A 16,614-nucleotide genomic window follows, 5' to 3' on the forward strand; every position below is an offset into this window, starting at 1 on the left:
GTGGCTCCTCTCTCTCTTCCAGTTTCTGATCAAATGGCTGAATTGCAGCCACACATATATTGTCCCTGATATAATATGACTGCATCAAGCTGACACCATAGAGCACGGTTCGATGTGTGTCGCGGGAAATGCGGCCACGTCTACCTCTGTGCTAATCTCTAGCGAACATTTGATTCTAGTGCAGTTTCTAATTTTAGATGTTGTTGTCCAGCTCCAGATCATCTCTAATCCAGAAATCATTTGCTTAAAGACGTTCTAGCCATGACCATCCTGTCCTTTGGCTATGAGTAATGTCAAAATTACATTATCTACAATAGCCTTTCTTTCTTATAACAGTAGGCGTGAGCTGAGTGAGGTTTAGCCTGCTTTTCTATCGGGTCTTCACGATAGCCAATGAGAGCTTTGCAGTAATTGTTGCGATTCTCTATGTTCTGAGATCAATCCAGCTGAAGTCAAATTCTTTCAGGGTCAATAGATAAACTACTAGATATAGCTACCTCACCTGAGAACTGCACTTATCTCATTAAGGGCCCAACACAAGGCATTTGAATAAATCACAGAGTTGGTCTGAGCAGAAATGTGTAGGTTGGTTGTGGTTGTGGTTGTGGTAGTGTTGATGATGCAGGTGGTGGTGGTGGTGGTGGTGATGGTATAGGTTGCAGAATTGATGGTGGTTGGGGTCATGGTGATAGTGATGGTCCTTTTTGCAAGGGAAGGTCAGTTTTGGAGTAGTTGTAGCTGTTTAGTCACAATTCAGCCCAGGTCCTTCAAACCTAGAATCAAAGACACTCCATCCATGACATACTCTTTGGATTAACTTTTCACACTATCCCACCACTGGTTGAAAATATTAAGTAGCAATAATATACTGTTCCTGTTTATCTCATCTAATTCTCTTTCTCAGGTTTTGAGGCCTTGTGTAGGCTATGGGCACTGCCTTACTTTCTTTCACTAATTAATTAGCATGCTTTATGCACAAATACTTTATATGCATATATATGTGCATCAGTCTATGATTGCTACATGCACATACTGCATGCACATGTATGTTTATTTGTTTGTGTTCGTACATACATAAAAACAAGACAAGAATCCCAAAACGAACTTCAATACAATATATCTCAAAATAACAATGGAATATCTGAGTGGATTTTCAAATTAAATTACTAATTGAACCCCGATGGATCCAGGTACACTCCAAGGCTGGCCATTTTGCTGGTTTACAGTCTATTCAATGTGAAATTTCTTTTCATCAGTGAACAGCAGTTAGGGCAGCATGCCTTCAACAATCTCCTTGGAGAGTATTATGATTGTATTTCGGTCTATAGCCATTATCTGAGCTATAAATCTGAATTTATTTGGTCTGAAGCAAACACAAAACCCACTATCTATTGATAGTCATTAAAGCCCTAAACTTTGGTTGCCTTAATTTCTGAACACCAATATAAACACCACCCAATACACGCATTATCATTATTTCCTTCTCTCTCTCTCTCTCTCTCTCTCTCTCTCTCCATATATATATATATATACACACACGCAAGTACTCATACGTAAGTACGTACGCACAAATGTATGTACTTACATACAATATCATTTTAACTCATAATTTCTTTGTAGACGAACTGAAGATTTATGCTAAAAGTGTTAACAATGCTTAAAATCAACTGGAATGAATTCCAACCTTTTCAGCTGATTTACGCTTCATAGCCATTCATCCGACCTTTCAACAGGTCTTGTTTTTAATCCTGCTGGGTTTTTAGCTACCCTCCTCATCTGGATATCCAGGTGGGGTTGCCAGTTTAATTGCTGACAACCCGACCATGCAACATGTTGTACTGGATTCCGTGTTACCAGTAGCACTTATGAAAGGCTCATAAGTGACTTGAGATACATGCATGCAAGCATACATATATAGATGCATACATACATACATAAATGGATACATACATACATACATACAAACATACATATGTGCATACATACATACATGCATACATACATACATGCATACATACATACATGCATACATACATACATGCATACATACTGCTGTAAGCCCCAAAGATGGCCAATTTGATTACAAAAAGTATTAAATTCCTTATCTCTAATTTCTTTATTTCTTTTAAATGAATATAAACCATGTGCTTAATAAGATCTATATATAATATATATGCTTAATATAGATCCAATGTTTTAAGGGAATTTCATTCCCCCAAAATTCTAGGTATTGAATCAGTATTTCCTTGAATACAACTATCCCTTCAAAAGGCTAACATATCCCCTAATTATATGCATACATATATATTTATATATATATATATATATATATATATATATATGTATGTATGTGTGTTAAATACATTATATGTATGTACATACATATATATATTATATGAATGTATGCATGTATGTATGTGGGCATATATTTATTTTGGTTTTACATATTTTTCTAAATTCACACAAAAGGGTGACTTAAGTTTAGAATAAAGACAAGTCCCACCCATGCTAGCATGGAAAGTGGATGTTAAACGATGATGATGATGATACGTACATGATGATACGTACATTTCAAAAATTATGAAAAGCTTACGTCATACTAAATGAATTGAATTACACTTTGAAAGGATAAATTGTAAACAACATTTAAGGTTACAGAGATTCAAGTCACTTAAGGAGTGGCTTGATATTGAGTGAATGTAATATAAGAAGATAGAATGTATAGATAAATAAAATTCCACGAAAAACACAATGAATAGCCTTATTGGCTGAGACGACTTACCTCCTGATTATTATTTAACTAAGAAACTAAAACCAGTTTGTTCATTACAGCGAGAGAAATCCAACTGAAAACCTCGAAACAAACTTACTCAGGTGAAAACCTTAAAACTCAAACTTATCCAACTGAAAACTTCGGATTCAACTGATTCAAGGTAAAGAAAAAATTTTCTTGTCTTAAATCTTGTCATATATATATTTATATAATATTCTATCCTTTACTACTGAAAGCTGCGGCCATGCTGGGGCACACTGCTATTACTGAGAACCTCCTCTGATATGTGGTATTTGGTCAATAAGGGAGTTTGATATCGTTGCCCTCATTTGCGCCTCCTGCTGCAAGGTAGGTTCATCCGGGATTCTCAACTGGAAGAAGTTCAGTTTTCTTTTGAAAACACCTACATCCACTTTATGTAGGTCCCTCACGCTCTTTGGGAGAATATCAAAAAGCTGTAGGCACTTGAAACCCAGGCTGTTGCAGTAAATGGTCCTGAAATGTGACGGTATTGTTGGGATCTTTGGCACTGTGCAGTGGTGACCCGTTCTGGCATTTGTGTAGCTTTCAAATCCAAAATTTGGTACAATCCCTTCCAGGATCTTCCAGATGTATATTACTGCATATCTCCCCCATCTTCATTCTAGGGAATAGAGTCTTATCTGTTTCAGCCTTCCCCAGTAGCTGAGCTGTTGCAATGAGATGATCTTCTTTTAGTAGCTTCGCTGGATTGCTTCAAGGTCCACTGTTAATTTTACACTGTTGGGTGACCATAGTTAGGAGCAGTAGTCCAGGCAGCTGAGGATGAATGTCCTCCAGCGGACCATCATGGTTTCTTTCTCTCTGGTTCTGAAGGTTCTCAGAATCCATCCAGCCTGCCGTCTGCACTTCGTTGTCATCTTGTTAAAGTGCACTTGGAAAGAGGTATCGTCACTCATGTTGATACCCAGATCACACACGAGATTGTAATCCTCCCCCTGGGCCAGTATACCCTGTATGTGTTCCATTCAATTTTGGGTGCTGGTAGCACAAGGCTTGAAATTTTCCAGCATTAAACTGCATATTATTGTCCTCAGCCCATCCAACTCCTGCTGCAGGCATGCAATATTGCTGGGGTTCTGTATTTTCTGCGAGACTAACATGTTGTCTCCGTAGCTAGCAAGGGTATCCAGGCAGCTGAGAGCATATCTGAGAGGGCCACTATGAAAATCGGTGGCTGGCCCTAAGACAGTGCCCTGTGGAACACCACTCACTATTTGTGGTTCCGTTGAAGTGGTACCACTGGCTACCACTGCCTGACTTCTGTCTTTCAGAAAGTCATGTAACCATTCTCCAATTTTTCCAGCTGAACAAATAATTTTTTGAGTTTCCTGTTCATCCTGATGTGGGGGTCATTGTCGAGATGTGCCTTAACTCGTAATCGAATCGCAGCAATGAACTCCTAAAATGGCCATAGGTGTGTTTGACTTGATTTTGTGGAACTCTTTTTGATCCTGGACTCTAACCTACCATGGTTTTTATGAACTGAACTTTTTTGATGTACTCTTTCATTTGAGGGGAGTAAGAAAAATTTTTTTTAGTTGATTGATATTTTCTTTTATTTTATTTGGATTTTTAGTAGCATGACACGCTTTAGAATTTTTGGTTGATTGTATATACCTTCTTGATAGGCCGTTCTATATACCTGCATTTTTTTCGCATATATATTTTTTACCTTTGATGTTTTTTTTATATATGTATACTTTATATGTTTAAGAGCCATGGTAATATTTATATATGATCAAATGTTTGGAGGTACGGTGTTATATATAAAGTCATGGACTCGAATTTGATGTTTGTTTTATGATCAATGTTTCTTTATCTCTGTCTCAATTACATTTGAGCACTTCTTTTTTGTAGTCCTATAATCCCTTTGTTTCCATAAAAAGGAGACAGAAATTATTTCTTGTCATATATATATATATATATATATATATATATATATGGGGGTGGAGTCTAGCTTGAACCTGCCTGAGATTTGAAACCAGATCTACTGGCTTGTTGCTTGTCGAAACAAGAGGGAAATCTTCCACCTAGATGATTGATGAGGAAACACTCCACACCCTAGGACCTGTATTGGTCAAGGAAAGGTCAGTCCTTTGTTTAAGGTTTGATCTACATTACTGACTATAGCCTTTATAACAAAGAGAATCTATCTCTTCGCTTGATGTATCAACTGTGAACAAGGAGCAACATGGGCTGTTAGGGTTAGGGTTACGTGTCAGCCAGGCTTTTGCATCGGCCTTAAACAAGAGCAGCACTTCCCTTCGCTCAACATGCAAAGAGAGGCTTTCGGCCGCGAGAAAGGCGATGCAACCTTTATCTTCTCTTCCTTTCTAGTCAGCACCATGACTACCTTACTCTTTCCCTCTCTACAGACAGACAACATTTTTCTACGTATGAACTACTAACTAGTGAGTCATCCTTGTTGTCACTATCACTAGAATTGCTACTGTCTCTGTAACAACCTGTTGGGCAAACGAATAGATATATGTAAATAACATTTCTTCCTTCGTGGACTTAATTCTTCGATGTTCACTGGTTACTCCGATGTGAGAACCTTGAAGTGTTACATCTATACGCTACATTTAGTTGTGGGTTACCTCATATCGATTGGTATGGCACATCACATCTAGCCTACTACATTTGGTGACCCTGTCGAAGAATCACAGCCTTCACATCACCCGGCAATGAATTGGAACTGGAAAACCCCTGCGATTAATCGGCACATAATGTCTCTCTCTGAACGCAGCCCAGCAGCGAACACATCCACTGTCGACATGGCATTCCAGGTGGCAATTACATTGAGGATTCCCCCATTTTGGACATACGACCCTGCATTATGGTTTCACCATATAGAGGCCCAATTTTCATCCAACCGAATAGTGATCAATGTGTCTCGACTTACGCATGTGATCAATTCCCTTTCACCAGAGATCATGAATGTGTTCCATGATCTCATTATGGCACCACCTGGTTCTGTGTCATATGACACTTTCAAAGCCACCCTGATCAAAAGAACTTCAGAGACCCAACAAAAGCGACTCCACCAGCTCCTTACATCGGAAGAATTGGGTGACAGAACACCTTCCAGCTTCTACGATGAATGAAGCTGCATCTTGGAGATGAGATCCTCCCTGAAAAGATTTTTAAGTAGCTTTTTCTCTGGCGTCTGCCCTCCAACACATAGGTGGTCCTCTCTTCCACATGAGAATCCACTTCCATTGAGGAACTGGCGGAGCTAGCTGACAAAATAGCCGAGGTTCCACATAGATATTCAACAGTATCAACGGTGACACCAGCCATCCCCACTATAATTCTTAGGAGTGGCTGTGTGGTAAGTAGCTTGCTTACCAACCACATGGTTCCGGGTTCAGTCCCACTGCGTGGCATCTTGGGCAAGTGTCTTCTACTATATATATATATATATAAGTAAATATAATGTCTTGTTGAGATAGGTTCTCTTTCTTTCCTGATGAGAAGATTGCATTATTTTACACCGTTTATTCCTTTGGAATAAAACCAATGTTGTCCTTGAAACATATGTCGAATATAAAAGAATTTGAATAACATCTGCATTCAACTCCATTTATTTACTTATACTACACAAATTACTGCACATTAACCTGGAGTTTCTACCTTTGAATAGGTCGCTACATCCTTGTTACTTGCGTGAATTTTGCTACCCTGGTAACTGTTTATTGAATTTACCATGTTAATGGTAAACAAAGAATAATTCATTCATCCATTTATATATATATATATGTGTGTGTGTGTGTGTTTGTATGTTATGTATCTATGTTGTATATATGTATATACATATAATATATGTATAAAAGATGTATTATATATGTGTGTATAATATATATATATGTATAAAAGATGTATTATATGTGTGTGTATAATATATATATATGTATAAATATGTATATATATATATATGTATATATATATATATATATATATATAGTGGTTGGCGTTAGGAAGGGCATCCAGCTGTAGAAACATTGCCAGATTAGACTGGAGCCTGGTGCAGCCTTCTGGCTTCCCAGAACCCCGGTCGAACCGTCCAACCCATGCTAGCATGGAGAACGGACGTTAAACGACGATGATGATGATATATGTATATATATATATGTATATATATATATATGTATATATATATATATATATATATGTATGTATATATATATATGTATGTATATATATATGTATGTATATATATATATATGTATGTATATATATATGTATGTATATATATATATGTATATATGTATATATATATATGTATGTATATATATATATGTATATATATATATATGTATATATATATAAGTATATATAAATGCATATATATATAAGTATATATAAATATATATATATATATTTATATATATATACATACATATATATATATCAATGTGTGTGTGATAGGATGTGCTCCATGCATGACACTGTTCCATCCAAATTTTGACACTTGAGGTTAATCAGTTTAAATTCCTTCCATTTTGAATTCAAACTGGATCCTGTACAATCAGCGGAGGGCTGTCATAATATAAAAAGCACATCATTAATGAGAGAAACAAGCAGGGGCTTCAACCTGGCCCTCCTTCATTTCATGTTACACCTGTCTCAGTATTTGGTAACACATCGTTGTGCCACACAATAGCTGCAGTTGGTAGATGCACCTCATAAGGTGGTAGATGCATAAGGAAATACATGCAGTAACCAAAACGAAATACTTGAGAGGTACACGGCTTGAAGGGAAGGGAGATCAGGAGAAGGTAGAGTGGGAACACGACCCCCAGAAACACAATTGTGGACTGGTGTTGATGAGAATGGGGGCTAAGAATTGACCAGAGTTTGGGGATATAGGCTGTGCTTACATGCCCCCTTAACCCTTTCGTTACTGTATTTATTTTGAGATGCTCTGTGTTTCTTTCAATTACTTTAAATATAACAAAGAATTTAGTAAAATAACTTAGTTATCATTAAGCTAGTGTTAGGAACATAAATTGTGACTAAGGTTTGCTGGAAGATTTTAATTCAAAACTTAAGAAAACAAGACATTTGTACTACAGAGCCAGAGGTGGTTTCACATGGGTTGGTATCGAAAGGGTTAAGAATTGTTTCTCTATTATATATTTTAACCCTTTTGTTACCATATTTCTGTTGAGATGCTCTGTGTTTCTTTCAATTAATTTTAAATATAACAAAGAATTTAGTAAAATAACTTAGTTATTATTAAGCTAGTTTTAGGAACATAAATTGTGACTAAGGTTTGGTGGAAGATTTTAATTCAGATCTTTTGGAAACAAGACATTTGTACTCAGAGCCAGAGCCAGTTTCAGCTGGGTTGGTATCAAAAGGGTTAAGAATTGTTTCTCTATTATATATTTTAAAGCCTTTTGTTACCATATTCTGTAGAGATGGTCTGTGTTTCTTTCAATTATTTTAAATATAACAAATAATTTAGTAAAATAACTTAAGCTAGTGTTAGGAACAAATTGTGACTAAGGTTTCATGGAATATTTTAATTCAAAACTTATGAAAACAAGACATTTTACCACAGAGCCAGAGCCAGTTTCAGCCGGGTTAGTATCAAAAGGGTTAAGAGAGGGGAGACAGGCGGGTAAGTAGATAACATATCAGGTGACCAGTAAGAGATTCTGGGTGCAATAATCAAGCACCACTGGGGTTTGTGGTAGCACCATTGATAGATGCGTCCAACTACATACAAACCTGCGGATACGCATTAACACATTAATATGCTTGCTTCCCCAGCCACTCATGCGCAGAGAGTTGGTGGGTTGGTGGGGGCGGGGAATGAGTAGGAGGATTCCTTGAGCAAGAACCTTTATTTCACGTTGCTCCAGTCTACTCAGCGAAAATGAGTTGTGCCTGTATTTCAAAGGGTCAGCCTTGTCACACTCTGTGTCATGCTGAATCTCCCTCAGAACTACATTAGGGGTACACACGTCTGTGGTGTACTCAACCATTTGCATGTTAATTTTACAAATGAGCTGTTCCGTCTTCTTTAAATTGCTCTTTACTTCATTTTATAAGTTTTTAAAAACTATCTTACTTTCCTTTCTATTCAAAAGACATGGATGTGAAGAAGATTATAAGCAACATTCTGACTGGGAACTTTCAAGATGTGAAACGATTTATGAAAGAAAATCCTGATAAAGTAGGTTTACTTCATATTGCTTCTTCAATGTTGAATGTTTGTTTATTATTTTATACACAATATTAAATGTTCCTAAATAACCAGATATATTTGTCCAAAATATTTCATTTCTTTCTTTACCGCTTTCCTCTAATCCTCATCATTGTCACTTTTTATAAATATTCAACCAGACAATGAGGTATGCCAGAATTGATGGAATGTCAGTGAGAGAGAAACCCATCCTGACACACTGCAATGGAGTATTCTGGCAGGAAATATTCATTCCAAGAGATGGGGGACAGATGGACCCAATAGATAAATGGTGACTTTGTCAAGAAATTCTCTTGCCATACACAGTTAAAGGTTTTACCGACGTCAAGGGCTACAGTATTTCTTTTGCAGAAGTTGTCAAACATAACTAAAACACTGGGAAGTCACGTAGGAATCAGACCCCTGCTTGAACCAGCTTTATGGAAATGTACTGGGGCTCATTGAATAGAGAAAGATACCCAAAGGGACAAAGATAACGGTTGTTTATGACTTTTTACTTCATAATTGAAATATTGGAAGTTAGAATGACTGGCTGGTAGTCAGCAGACAGGACACTATCAGCAAGAATTATAAAACAGGGCTTCTCTAAGATAGTAGTACTACCCTTGGGTAGGGATTGCGAAGAATTTTATAAGGACCAGAGAGCCAAGGAGGCTATGGTGGTACAAATATATGAAACTCAATGTGTAGTTGAGTTTAGATCAGAAACTAAAGTGAAGTGGTGATGCATCAAATGTTCACTTATTGTGGGGTGGTGCCGTGGTAAGTAGTCACCCATGTCAAGACTAGGACCCAAAGGTAAATTAATCTGACCTGTGAGAACATTAAAAATCAGAGATATTGAATCATAGCAAGAAAAGGGGCATTGAAAAACTCTTAGTAAATAAAAAAGGGCCACAATTGAAAAGTTTAAGAAGCACTGGTATAGAACCATCATGGTTAGGGAGTGGTGGGTGGAATGATTCTGTAAAATCTATAGAGATACTCTTGGTAAGAGACCAGAAAATGAGGCTTTAATTTGGGAGGGAAGACAGCTGACAAATGGTGAAATGCAGAAAAAACATCCTTTATTTTCTTGATGACCATCATACATGTATTTCAATGGTGGGTGAATGTCTGCCAGTTAGTGAGGGTAGGTGTTTTCCTCAAGGAGAAGTCGATAGTGTTGTTTGTACAGCTGTAATACAGTTGTGTATGAACCACTCACACCTTTTTAAATATTGTATGGCTACAAACTAATGTAAGCCCTGATACTGCTGCCGCACTTAGGCTCAAAATTCTGATCACTACTTTCATAATATTTCTTATTTTCTCCATTGTTTCTTTTCATTTGTGTCTACTTTTCCATAGCTGCTCATATTTAGTTGTGATTGGTGTCGTTCCAAAGATGTCACAGATGTCTAATTACAAGTAATTACTTTGTAATAGATTTTCAATCTTTTCCTTGAGCTTAAGCATGAACTGAACAGTCTTTATTTATCTGTTTACCTGTTACACCTTGATTTACCTGTGCTCTACACTTTTCTTGTAGATTTGCTTTCATTCTTTTCCAAGTAGATCCCATGTTGCTGTTTCACCAGACATATGGCATCTGAAGATCCATGCTTCATTTCAAACATCCTGTTCTTCTCTCACCATTTCTTAAATCTCCTTCATCATTATAGCATTAAATAAAAAGTGCTACTATGCCAGACATCAGTGATAACACAGTGTAGAATTTCATGAGCTTTACCAGGGAATACTAAACTAAAATCTCTCTCCTTTGATATATTTTATATATCTTCTCTTTCTTCTCTTCAGGTCAACCAAATAAACTCACACAGTCAAACTTTCTTAATGGAAGCTTGTGAACAGGGCAGCACAAGTCTCATAGCCTTCTTGATAGAATCTGGAGCCAATATGGACATGAGTGACAAAGAAGGTCTGACAGCATTACATTATGCTGTGAAAAGGTAAGGCTTGAATTAACTAAAATCTTCAGATCTGCTTTTGTTTTGAAATTTTTTGCAATTCCAGACTATTTGAATATCCAAAGATACCATAATAGTGGCAGTGTGACACGATAACAGCATGATAGTAGTAACCAAATAACATCTTTTTCTCATTTTCTCCATGAATCCTCTTCATTGAATCACCAAAATCTTTTTCGTTATTTGTTGTCAAAACAGATTACTTTTGTTTTGGAGATATTCTTTGAGAGCCAACAGTTCTTAAGATTGACCCATTGTGATTCAGTGTCTTCTCTTCATATTGATTATGGAGAGATCAATCAATTTTTCTCCAAAGAAAATGTTATTTGAGATCTAAAGCAACAAGAAAGATTCTCAAGCTTGTTTTGGCAGTAAATAATCTGTAAATTTCTTACAGAAATTATTTCTCACCTCCATCTGCAACTCACTCAACACATTTTGAGATCTATTATATTTTGAATTGTGCTTCATAAGGTCATCTCTGGACAATAAAACATGTTTTGAAGTTCTTGTTAGTTTCTATAGCTTCTGCAGTCACAAGTTGTTCCAGAATTTTGCACAAACACACAAACACACACACACCATCATCGTCATCGAATGTTCCTTTTCCATGCTGGCATGGGTAGGAGGGTTTGATAGGAACAGACAAGTCAGAAGACCACACCAAACACTACTGTCTGCTTAGGTTTGGTTTCTATGGCTGGACGACCTTCCTAACACCAACCACTTTGCAGAGTGTACTGGATGCCTTTTACATGCCATCAGAACCAGTGAGGTCACCAATTAATTGCAAGACAAAGACCTCTCGACTGGTTGAGGTGGTGGGGTGGGGGAGCTAATATTGCTGGAGAGAAAGGTGTCTTGCATTAGAAGAGGGACATGGCTCCTTCAGATGGAGAAGACAGAGGAGGGAAACACTAGGTTAAAATCTTGTGTTTGGCCCAAGCAAAGAAAAAAGGAAAAAATAGTGCAATAGGTGTGAAACAACATGTAGTAAACGAATACTCTTACTCTTTTACTTGTTTCAGTCATTTGGCTGCGGCCATGCTGGAGCACTGCCTTTAATCGAGCAACTCGACCCCGGGACTTATTCTTTGTAAGCCCAGTACTTATTCTATCAGTCTCTTTTGCTGAACCGCTAAGTGACGGAGACATAAACACACCGGCATCGGTTGTCAAGCAATGCTAGGGGGACAAACACAGACACACAAACACACACATATATATATATACATATATACGACGAGCTTCTTTCAGTTTCCGTCTACTAAATCCACTCATAAGGCTTTGGTCGGCCCGAACCATGTGGTTGGTAAGCAAGCTACTTACCACACAGCCTCTCCTGCACCTATGGAAAAAATATATGGCGAACTGGAGGTGGGGAGACGACTCGGAAAATTCAAATCTCACCACTTCCCCATTCGTCGGCGAATTTTTTGTTCTTTATTTTCGTTTTTTACACCTAAGTTTACACCCGGTACTCTACTTTTGTTCCATTTTTGTGACAGTGTGGGTGGGTGGGGTGCGGACTCGGATGATTCACACGATCCGGTAACCCCACTAGACAACCGGTCCCAAAAATGAAAACAAGAAGTGTAATAGGTGTAAAGCAACGTTGAGTTTTCGGACCCTGTGAGATTGATCGTGTGAATTTTCTGAGTCGTCTCCACCACCCCTCGTTCGCCAGAGTGTATTTTTTTTTACATATTCGTTTAATACATTTTATTTTACACCTATTGCACAATGTTTTTTGCTCAAGTCAAACACTGGAGTTTAACTTATACACACACACACACACACACACACACACACATATATATATAAAAAACAATACACGCTGGCGAACGTGGGGTGGTGGAGACGACTCGGAAAATTCACATGATCAATCTCACAGGGTCCGAAAACTCAACGTTGCTTTACACCTATTACACTTCTTGTTTTCATTTTTGGGACCGGTTGTCGAGTGGGGTTACCGGATCGTGTGAATCATCTGAGTCCGCACCTCACCCACCCGCCCCGTCACAAAAATTGAACAAAAGTAGAGTACCGGGTGTAAAATAATGTGTAAAAAACGAAAATGAAGAACAAAAAAAAATATATACATATATATATACACACATATATATATATATATATATACACACACATATAATAAATATGGGTGTGTTTATATATTCATTTATGTGTGTTATATGACCGCCATACTTCCTTGTTGGTCACTGTTTCTTTTGGCGGTAAAAATACGCCTCGTTGCCCTTAACAACAAACTTTCTCTTGCATAGTCTGTTGCTATGACAACATTACATTTGCAGACGTAGTTTTCCCGCCAATTATGACGTGCTGCTGTTGTTTTTTTTTTTAGATTGATGAGAAATCTGCTATCAATTAGTTTGTCTATAATTTTCAGACATTCCATCTTTCGCAAAAGGATTACAATATATTTTTCAATGTATACCAAATATGTAGATACTAACAACGGTACTTAATCCTTGTTTTGTATTGTACACTCGCTGGAATAAAAATATTTATACTTTATACCCTCACCTATTAATATGTGTATACACACACACGTACACATTTGTTTACTGTGTATTAACGATTATACGTATTTCAGTGGCTCATATTTCTCTGTCTGTCTGTCTCTCTATATACATACATATATATATACGTATACATACATACACATATATGCATATATAAATATATATATATACATTCACATATACACCTATATAATATTATTGACTTTGACATTTCAACTAGTGATATGAACCGTTGATATATATATGTATGTGTGTGTGTGTGTATATGTATATATATATATATATATATACATATATATATGGTGTATATATGATATATATATATATATATATATATATATAGATATATATATATATATATATTATTAGTGAATGGAATAAATGGAGTTGAACGAAGATTGTACAGAATTCCTTTTATTACATTCTACACATGTTTCGAAGGCCACAAATTTCCAAATTCTGTTTAAATAAGGGTACCATATTGCGGCTTTCTCTTCAGGAAAAAAACAGGAATTCCGTTGACAGGACAAAACAAAACAGAGGCACAGCAATTGTTCTGTCCTGTCAACGGAATTCCTGTTTTTTTCCTGAAGAGAAAGCCGCAATATGGTACCCTTATTTAAACAGAATTTGGAAATTTGTGGCCTTCGAAACATGTGTAGAATGTAATAAAAGGAATTCTATACAATCTTCGTTCAACTCCATTTCTTCCATTCACTAATAATATTAAACTTCAATTATCCGCTCCAACGCATGGTTGCAACACCAAATGGTCTTATCTCCAACCGTGCTGTTTTCCGCTGTGATTTTTGCTACCCAGGTATCGGTTAAACCTTTGAATAATCTGTTACAAGAAAATTCATCTTTCTATTTCAACAAATATATATATATATATATATATATATATATATATATATATATATATATATTTGATTTTTTTTGATTTTTCCAGTTTCAGCTTATGAGCTGTGGCCATATATATATATATAGGCATACTTACACAACTGGGACCCCGAAGAATTTGTTTCCTTATAACTTTTAGACAGATGGATATCTTTTAATGAAATTTCTTTGACAAAAATGCTTCAGATGATGAAGATTCCAATTATATTGGAATTTGTTGTGAAAACAAATTTTCAAACGTTGAGAAGTTGTCTTAAATCCTTATAGAAACTTTCAGAAAAATGGTTCTTTTGTTTGTGTGAAAATTTCTACAAATCCCTTTCAAATGGATTAGATTAGGATTATATCGGAATTTAACGTGAAAAAACATTAAATATTTGGTGGATACACACACATATATACTGACACACATCACGGTTATTTTTCCAAAGTTCATCTTTTCATTTTCTGATGTGTATCAGTGTATATCTCTGCGAATCCACCCAGTTTTTTAATTTTTCTTCATATTAAATTCCGATATAAGTGGAATCTTCACCATCTGAAACGGTTTTATTGAAAATTTCATTAGAAAATATTTATTTTTTTGGAAAGAAAGCCGACTCGGGTGAACTTTCCGAAATTTCTCTCTGCACCCACTAAAAATTTTTTCTCACAATAAATTCCAATATAATTGGAATCTTCGCCTTCTGAAGCATATTTTTGAAAGAAATTTCATTAAAAAATATCCATTTTTCTAAAAGTTACAGGGAAAGAAATTTGTCGGGGGAGCACACTTGTGTAGTTATGTCTCTACAGGCATGCATGCACACAGACATATATATATATATATATATATCATCATCATCATCATCGTCGTTTAACATCCGTTCTCCATGCTAGCATGGGTTGGACGGTTCGACCGGGGATCTGGGAAGCCAGAAGGCTGCACCAGGCTCCAGTCTTATCTTACAGTGTTTCTACAGCCAACCACTCCGTGAGTGTAGTGGGTGCTTTTTACGTGCCACCTGCACAGGTGCCAGGCGAGGCTGGCAACGGCCACGGTCGGATTGGTGTATTTTATGTGCCACCGGCACGGAAGCCAGACGAGGCGGTGCTGGCATCGGCTACGAGTCGGATGGTGCTTTTTACGTACCACCAGACCAGGGATCCTGGCTGGTTCAATTCGATTTCGATTTCGCTTGCCCCAACATGTCTTCGCAAGCAAGGGGGTTGGCATGGGTGCCTGTTGTATATATATATATATATATATATATATATACACACGCGCGGCTGTAATGTATATATATATAGGTTTTTATGCGTTTAATTGAACACGAGTGTATATTTAATGTAATTGTTAAGTGAATGTCTGTGATGTTTTATGTTTTTTTCTTCCTTTCAGCCGTAAAATTGATGCTGTGGCCTTCTTAGTTTCCAGGGGAGCAAATGTTAATAAGCAGGACTCATGGGGCAACACACCTCTACATCGGGCTGTGAGGAAGAACTATGAAGATGTAGTCAAAGTCCTGTTAAGTAGCAAAGGAAATAACATTTTACAGGTTAGCGAATACATTTATATTTGTGTATATAGATATGTATATATATGTATGTGTGTGTTATATGTATATGATATATACATACAGTTTAGTGCCCCAAATTTCGTTTCTTCATAACTGATGATTCATATTATTTTAAATAAAACTTGCTGCAAGACTTCCTTTTCTACCCCACAAAAAAACCACCCTTTCTTTAAATTTTTTTCCCCGACACAAATCCCGCTTTTCGGTTAAGGGAAATACGAATCTGCAAAAAAATTGGCAAAAATCGGCATTTTTAAATTACCCCCACCCTCATTTCCTTCATTCTTTACTTTTTTCACAATTTTTTTTTTCAGAATTTGCGGAAAAATACGGAGATGATGATTCGGACAAAAATTTCAAAACATTTCTGTAGTTAGGGTTAGGGTTAGTGTTGGGGGAAAAAAGTCAAAGTTGAAGAATTTTGGAGGGGGTGGAAATTCCACTGCCGATTTTTTGGCAATTTTCCGGAACCTCCGTGTCCGAAATCGGGGGGTTTTTGGCAAAAAAATTCTTTAAATAAACAAATTTATGAGAAAATAGCGGTGGTGGTGGGGGAACTCTTTCAAAAGTTGCTCATTTCCTTGTGTGAGAGTGTATATATATGGAT

General features: G+C 36.7%; 2 protein-coding genes across 9 annotated transcripts in view; both read left to right on the plus strand.

Moving 5' to 3' along the window:
• Positions 1-16,614, plus strand: part of LOC118768190 (zinc finger protein 665-like) — a 360,963-nt gene that overhangs the window by 39,114 nt on the left and 305,235 nt on the right. The window lies entirely within an intron of this gene.
• Positions 2,827-16,614, plus strand: part of LOC115225407 (ankyrin-3-like) — a 37,924-nt gene continuing 24,136 nt past the window's right edge. For all 7 annotated transcript variants that reach the window (XM_029796363.2, XM_036514182.1, XM_036514185.1 and 4 more), the window contains exons 1-4: positions 2,827-2,933; positions 8,917-9,002; positions 10,833-10,984; positions 15,830-15,986. In XM_029796363.2, the coding sequence (XP_029652223.1) occupies positions 8,919-9,002; positions 10,833-10,984; positions 15,830-15,986 (393 nt within the window). In that variant the 5' untranslated portion in view covers positions 2,827-2,933; positions 8,917-8,918. The remainder of the gene's footprint in view (positions 2,934-8,916; positions 9,003-10,832; positions 10,985-15,829; positions 15,987-16,614) is intronic.

Source organism: Octopus sinensis, linkage group LG27 (assembly GCF_006345805.1).
Source record: "Octopus sinensis linkage group LG27, ASM634580v1, whole genome shotgun sequence".
Lineage (NCBI taxonomy): Eukaryota > Metazoa > Mollusca > Cephalopoda > Octopoda > Octopodidae > Octopus > Octopus sinensis.